Source organism: Pygocentrus nattereri, chromosome 12 (assembly GCF_015220715.1).
Source record: "Pygocentrus nattereri isolate fPygNat1 chromosome 12, fPygNat1.pri, whole genome shotgun sequence".
Taxonomy (NCBI): domain Eukaryota; kingdom Metazoa; phylum Chordata; class Actinopteri; order Characiformes; family Serrasalmidae; genus Pygocentrus; species Pygocentrus nattereri.
In genome coordinates, this window is record NC_051222.1 from 16,595,914 (window position 1) to 16,603,514 (window position 7,601).

Below are 7,601 nucleotides of genomic sequence, written 5' to 3' on the forward strand. Positions count from 1 at the left end.
AGCACATGGACTAACATTACACATTAAAATAAAACTGGTTAAAAGAAAACACATTGTGAGATAAAGAGAATTACATTTGTGTGTATTAAAGCCGTGAATGCCATATTTTCTCACATTTAAATTGCCGAACTTAATTGATGAGAGTGTCATCTCAAGCCGCCTGATTTCAATGTGGTTTTTAAACTTTGGTCATCAACTGAAGTTCATGTTATTGACGCTGCAACCAGAGACTATGTAAAAAAAAATGTACAATATCTGTTTTAACTATTTATTTAGTAACATATCACATTATTAGGATAATCCACTTCATCCAAATCAAGTATTGATATCATTATTGCTTTCATTAATCACTATTATTAGTGATTAGTATTATTCGTTTTTCTTGCATACATAAGCACTCTAAAAAGTCCCCTTCTTTTTTTCTTTTTTTGTTGTTTGTTTTTTTGAGGCCTTCTCCTGCTGACAGATTTAGACTGGACATGTTTCAGTTGTTCCATTATACTCGCAACATTTGATACCAAAGGACGCGTTTGTGGGTAGAGCATACCTGGGCCAGTTGAACTGAATTTGAATACAGCATGCCAAAGCTTTGCAGTTCCTTCACCTTTGTTTTGACTGACCAACCACTTTATAAAGGCATTTAGGTTTAAAAGGCCCTGTGCAGGCCAAGGAGGAATCAGAGTAAGCCTTTGAAATCATTGTGTTGGCTTCCTGCTTTTTCTTTCATTGGCAGCTTGTAGTATGTCAGAGCTCAGCTCCCTACATGATGCCGAGACAGACTTCCGCCAGACCTTTCGGCAGGTTCAGAAGAAAGCCCTTCCAGCCATCCCTGATTTGGATGACTCTCCAGACCTCCTGACAAGAGAAATCTCTCCGGTGCATGTGCGGAGGTCTACTCGACACCCTCACCGTGGCAACCGGGTGGAGGAAGACCACCCTAGGTAACAATTCTTTCTAGAGTGATATGTGTCAGATCTTCTTGGCAAAAAAGGAGGTTCCTGCTGTGTGGAAAAGCTGGAGAGAACAGTAAAGCAGGTCATAGAGCAGCTAGAGAAAATAGATGAAAAGATGCAGACATACACGGTAGATTAAAACATTAAATAATGTTTTTTCCCTGTAGACATTTTGATTATTGGTCTTCATCCTATGGGAGTTCCCTGGAGAGAGGAGATAGTTCACCAAATTCCCAAAACATGCATGGTGTAGCTTTAAGTGAAGCACTTCAAGTAAAAAAAGCTTAGTAGTTTAGGAATATATATTGGAAAATTTGGAAAGGTTGATGGCCCTTTATGATATTTTTTCCCCCAGGTGGAACCCTCGTTCAGAGCACCTGCAAAGGAAGGCATTCCAAATGGGTGGACGAACAGGCTCCCTGGATGAGCTTGAGGAATTTGCCATGACCTACATGCAGCGAGGCCGACATGGGGATTTTGATGACATGGAGGATGACTACCGCAGACGTGAACGACAGAGGGAGCGCGATAAAGAGTGGGAACGAGAACGAGATAGAGAGCGAGAGCGGGAACTCAAACGTGATCGTTATCCACATTATAACTCAAAACGTTATTACCAAAAGGACAGCCCAGAAAGACCACCCAAGACAGCCCAGAGGGAGCGGCCTCGGCCTCCTAGCCCTCCTCCTTTACCTGGAAATGGTAAGAGACGGGGCACGTGGGACAGCGACCGCCCAATACCGTCTTTCCGGGATTCCAGTGAGCGGGAGCGCAGTGGGCGGGACTCTGGAGGGAGGGATGGTGGGCATGGGCGGGACTATGACGATGCTCTTCTTAACAGCCTATTGGAGCGTAAGGCGAAAAGTGGGAAGAGCACGTCTTCAAAATGTGGGCGGGCCGAGGAAGACTCTGACACGCCCTCCAAGAGCAGCTCCAGAAAGAGCACCCACAGCCAGTCTCCTAGCAACAGGTCACCTAGTAACCGACCAGCAGAGGAGGACGATTCCTTGCCTCCGTACACAGAAAAGGAAATGGAGCGTTTCCGCAGCGCTGAGATGTCCCAGCGACCTTTCACCTACGCTCGGCCTGCCCAGCCTCCCCAAAAAGAGCAGGAGGACAGAGAGGAGCAGAGCAGGCCCCGCAAAGTGGTGAGTCATCTGTAGGCCCCTCCGTTACATGGCTCTTCCATTAGGACACTTGAGCACTTCAGGGACACAGGCGTAGTGTTTTTCCTAGAAACTTTATTGCAGTGAACTATATCCTGTCATGTTAATTGTAACAACAGTATATGCCAAATGAAGCTGTTCAGTATATGCACTCTATAAGATTTCCTCGTGCTCATCTTCATCAGTTCTTTCATATTTATCTCTTATAGACATTTTTCGATGAACAGAATTCACAGTTTGATTCGGACCTAGGTTTTTCAGTCACCGTTCGCTTTGTACCTCGCCTCGACAACAGAAAGTAACCTGTACACAGGTAACAGATGAGGAGAGATGAGGAGAGATAAGTGTCCTTAAGCATACATTTGTTTGCATTTCAGTTTTCCTCCCTGAATTGTTTGGACCAACTTACACTCGTTGAAACCTTAATACAACTAACATGTAAAAATGTTTTCACACAGACCTAACAAAGTAAGTGACTACCGTAATATGGTATAGAGTAGGCATGTGTATGGATACTTGAGTACAGCTAAGTGGTCGAGGTGCCCAATGGTGCCTATATATAGAGATAAAATATACAGACCAACGATTCAGTGAAATGCAGCAGTCTTGCAGTTTGTCATTTATCCTCTATATAAGTACATTTTGCCAGTATGAATGCTACATATCATTAGAATAGATGCAAATGAACTCAAATGAAGTAAAATGTAATGAGATTTCCATATTTAAAAACTTATGAGCTAGTTTGAAGAACAAAGTTTGGGTCCAGATGTCTCCTGGATGCCCCAACCACCTCAAGCAGTGGTCTGGAAATAGTCAAACAAACACACTGACAGATATAATATCACTACTTTTTGTACTTATGTTGTTTTTATTTAGTCTAATATATAAACAGCTTTTTCATTCTAGTTTTCTTAGGTCCTTAAAACATTTGCATCTTTGCTATAATGAAGCGTGAGGGTGTTGCCAAGGATGCGATGAGACGGCAGAGATGACACTAACTAGACTACAGTCTAAACCACAACAATGAAAATATTTCTCTAACTAATAGAGTTGGCGCGTCATCCCCTCAGGAGAAAAAACTTCATGTAGAACACAATGAAAAAATACATTTCCTCTGACAGAGCTAAAACATTAGATACACTTAGATTTAAATGAGATTAGAAAGTTTAGTTTTGGAAAATATACAACATACCAGTTGGCCCATGAAGCACTGCAAAATCTTAACCTTAGATCATACAAATTTGTGCAAGTCAGGAAATTCTTTTTTTAACAAAAAATATGTTGCTCTGTATCAATGTTCTGCAATTCCCATCTGCAAATTACATTGTTGAGCTAAATGCTTCCTTTTGTGGAAGACTTTGATATGAACCCAGGAAAACCTACTCATCTCCATTTCTTGACACCTTAAGTTCAAACTTAGTTTGCTAATTCACTCAGTAAAACTTTGCCCCAGTGAGATTAATAGTGCATTTGGTTTAGATGATCGTACACAATACATATTGTGTATTATTGCATGGCAACAAGTACTTGAATGGAACACGAACTAAGCATTGTACTAAAATAAACAGTCCAAAACACACGAATGTTACCCCTTTTAGCTGAGTGGCTGAGTCAGGGATGTTTCTGGAATGTTTCACTTCCCGCTGTCTAGGCCATCTGCATCTGAAGTACTTCACTTTGTTTTTGGGTCAGCAGACATGAAGGAATGGCTGGTCTTTTGGCGTTAGCCTTAGCCTAACGGGCATTAGCCTATGAGCCACCTGACTTAGTCAGCTGAACACATGAGACCGCAGTCTCAGGGTATTTTGCAGGAAATAAGCGTGCAAGTGTACATGACTGTAATATTTTTCAAATTCCGGCTGTGTGTGATGGTCAGAGGCACCAGTGTCTTGGACACGCACATGACACAAGTTGCCTTCTTAATCGAAATTCTCATTCCGCCATAAATGGTGCAGTAGTTGTGTCCAGATGCCTGTACAGGTGCTAGAATGTAACTGCTGCTCTGTTAAAGGTGGGACTGAAAATTCCAACAAAAAGCCGTCGAATAAGCATCTTTTACATATTAACTCATGAAACAACATTTAGCACAGTTTTTGCTGGCCTCTTGGAGGTGGTGTTAGAAAACAATATTGACATAGGTTTATCAATATGTTGTTCAATTTTATTTTTACATTTTTGCACAATAAAGATATTAAATTTTCATTTAAACAAAAACAAATTCCCTACCGGTTGTCTCCAGATGTGTATTCTCATCACAGGATCACTCCTATAAGGTTGCTATAACAATAAAACCACACATTTTCCTCCAAATGAACTGTTTGGTAAGATTTCACACTGGAATTTCATACCTCAATAAGCAGAAGTGAACCTGGCAGTCGAAGTAACAACGTAAGGAAATCTTATGGAGTGCATAAGATGGGATCTGTACAGAATTAGCTTAACTGTTATTTGCTTGGTTTAATGCCCTTTTTCTTTTGATTCTTTAATTTGTTGTATGTAACAAGTGTCCTACTGTCATATAAAGAGGAATCTGTGTTCCAGTTGTAACCAACTTACAAAGCCTCACTTGCAAATTCCTCCCATTTTCACTGCTGGCTCATACTAATAGAGCACAAATACGTTTGCACAGCTGCTTTTGCACATGCATCTTTCACACTTTTCTATGTTCTCTTTTTAACAGAACACTCTTCTAAGCAGAGATTCGCTCATAGTCTGAGGTCTTAAAGGCGAGCACAGTGGCTGCCGAGCATGCCGTCACCAAGCAGGCGCCATGCATTGCTCTTCAGCAAGCATCTACAGGCCTCTCATCCCACTCACTGATCTTCACGCTTTGATGTGCAAATCGGTGCGATGCTCCGAAGACTGAAAAATGACAAGAAATTTTAACACCAGCATCAAAAGTGGTGGAAATAAGCTGAACCTAATGTGGCTCAGTTCAAAGAAGCGTTACTATGGCATTGTTTACACTCCTCCAAGCACTTAAATGAAGACCAGTTATTTACTTGGACTCTATGAGCGCAACAAGAAACTTTTAAATGGAATGTCTGACGAACAAGGGCTAATGCGTCCAAAAGGTCAACGATTACCCTGTGGTGTTTTTAACTAATGGTACCTAAGGGCCTGTTTACGCTTCTCTAACAAGCTCCAAGTTCTTCTAGTTTGTTTTAGCAAATCACAGAAGGAGAAAAATGTTTTACTGTTTACTGACCAAGGAACCTTTTGTAAATAGACAAAGTGAGAGTTAAAGACTTTAAATGAGCCAGGGGACTATTTTTGCTTGTTTTGTATTGAAAAGGAAACATGCTAATTAGCATTAGTTAGCAGCATTTCAAACCTACACATCCTTTCACTACAAGTATGAATGTTCTGTGTTTGCAAAACGCCTGTTTGTTCATCTTTGCCTTCCAGAGACCCTCAAGGGTTTGATGTCAGTAGGGGCATAATGGGGCTTAATTGTGCACCATGAGAGACTGACAGAGTGGACACTGCAGCAACAATGAACACGCGCTGTCCGTGACATCACATGGGGATGATTTCACGAGCTGCTCCTCGGAGTCAAGCCTCAATCTTTTGGTAATCCATTAACGTCGCTGTGTGAGATCAGACGCTGCTGACACTCATCCTACTTTTCTAGCGCCGTGAGATTTGCATCATTCTTTGCCACAAGACCTTGCACCTTGATAGTGTATGGCAATGAACAATGCCTTATTTTATGTACTGTAATGTCTGAAGTGATGAGTATTTTTGTGGTTTGTATGTTGGAGAGCAGAGCACAAACTCACATGGGGTAAAATGAAATATGGATATTTGATATAGTTGAAGAAGTTCTAGGAGAGCCCATTTTTAGACATGTTCTTACATTCTAATGGCAGTTTTATAGGTGTTTTTTCACAATAGTCAGATATTTCTTGAGATTGACCCTAAAGAAAGTGCGTTTTATTTATCAAAGAATATTTATATTTATTTACATCACAGAATTCCCACCTTATAAGTATTTTAATCACCCTCTTGGTGGCTATAATATAGCACTATTTAGAATAATGTAAACAACTCAAAATTGCAACTCATTTAGTGTATTTCAATCTGACTTGAAAATGTGCCTATATATGTTCTTGAGAGTGTTTACATGCAGGATTACTGACAAATTTTCTGCAGTTATCAGATTAAGTTAAGTGATACTTTTTTAATCCCACAAACGGGGAAATTCCACCTCCGCATTTAACCCATCTGTGAAGTGAAACACCACATACACACTAGTGAACACACACACATACACACTATATAGGATAGGATAGGTTCAAACTTAAGTAAAAGAATATATATATATAATTTTTTAAGTCAGTTTCTGGGAAGTTTTGCATGCACAGTTTCATCTTTTTTTTTACTTAAGTTTGAACCTTTCCTGGTCCAAACAACACAGAATTGTATTGGATAGAATAGAATTCATTTTGTTTTATAGTGATTTACCAGGCTTTTTAGCAGGTGTTACAACTTGCCCCTCTGTCTGTCTCAGGTAACCTCTATAGGCCACCAGGCACCTGCCACTCCTGCAAAAAAAAAAAAAAAAAAAGTTGCTGAAAAGGACGTTTACATTTTCATTTGAGGTAGAAGTGTGTAAACAAAGTATTAACCCTGCAGATATTTTATCAAGCAACATCCAAAATGTGTCAGGTTGCGTCCTGCTCTCTCTTACTACTTAAAAAGAACCGAATGGCACTGAAATGCCCAGAAACTTGACAATGATTAATGCAGTGCCCTTTTTGCCTATGAACTTTTTTCAAATGTAAACCCACACATGTATACTGCTTTCTTTACATTGAGGAACTGTTGTTGCTGTAGTCAGACTTTTAGACAGATTTCTATGCTGTATCTGTGTGAGCTTGTGCTGATTTATCACTAAGTTAAAGTGTATTTTTTTCTAATTGTCATGTTACTGCAGCCTGCGCTATTCTGTTGTATGGTTTGTCTGACTGAGAGTTTGAGTTTGTGCTGTATAAAGAGACTGTGCATTGTTGAGGATGACTCATGCTCTGAGAGTCCTTGTCCATTGTTGTCACATAATAAGTGTCTCTCTGACAGCCGTCTCCATCCAACAGCGAACAAACCCTTAAGTGCACTTACCTTTCACACTCAAACGTGTATGCCAGGCACACAGCTTGAAAACTAACAAATATGAACAATGAAATATGTTTACTTTAGTAAATGCATAGAGCTACTGCTTTCCTAACACTGTAAATGTGGTACACCAAGGTTGATTCATTTGTGTTAATGTCTATCCTAGTTTACAGTGTATACATGTATAGTAGAGCAAGTTTACTTTTTTCTATCAAGAGCAAACACTCTTTTCACATGTTGTTACAAACTTGCTGTTGTACTATTTATTTTGCTGCAGACATGCCGTCTTACTCCTTCCAGTTGTCATCTCAGTATGTACTGCTTATTCCTGCCCATTTAATAAAAAACAAATTCCAAATTCATTGAA

At 40.0% G+C, this 7,601-nt stretch overlaps 1 protein-coding gene across 7 annotated transcripts in view; it reads left to right on the forward strand.

The window, feature by feature from the left end:
* Nucleotides 1-7,601, forward strand: part of LOC108429807 (immunoglobulin-like domain-containing receptor 2) — a 55,050-nt gene extending 47,449 nt beyond the window's left edge. For 4 of the 7 annotated variants that reach the window (XM_037543631.1, XM_037543634.1, XM_037543633.1 and 1 more), the window contains 4 exons: nucleotides 734-941; nucleotides 1,309-2,101; nucleotides 2,329-2,432; nucleotides 4,800-7,601. In XM_037543631.1, coding sequence (XP_037399528.1) covers nucleotides 734-941; nucleotides 1,309-2,101; nucleotides 2,329-2,421 — 1,094 coding nt within the window. In that variant the 3' untranslated portion in view covers nucleotides 2,422-2,432; nucleotides 4,800-7,601. The remainder of the gene's footprint in view (nucleotides 1-733; nucleotides 942-1,308; nucleotides 2,102-2,328; nucleotides 2,433-4,799) is intronic. The other 3 variants (XM_017701825.2, XM_017701828.2, XM_017701826.2) reach the window with 2 other exon arrangements.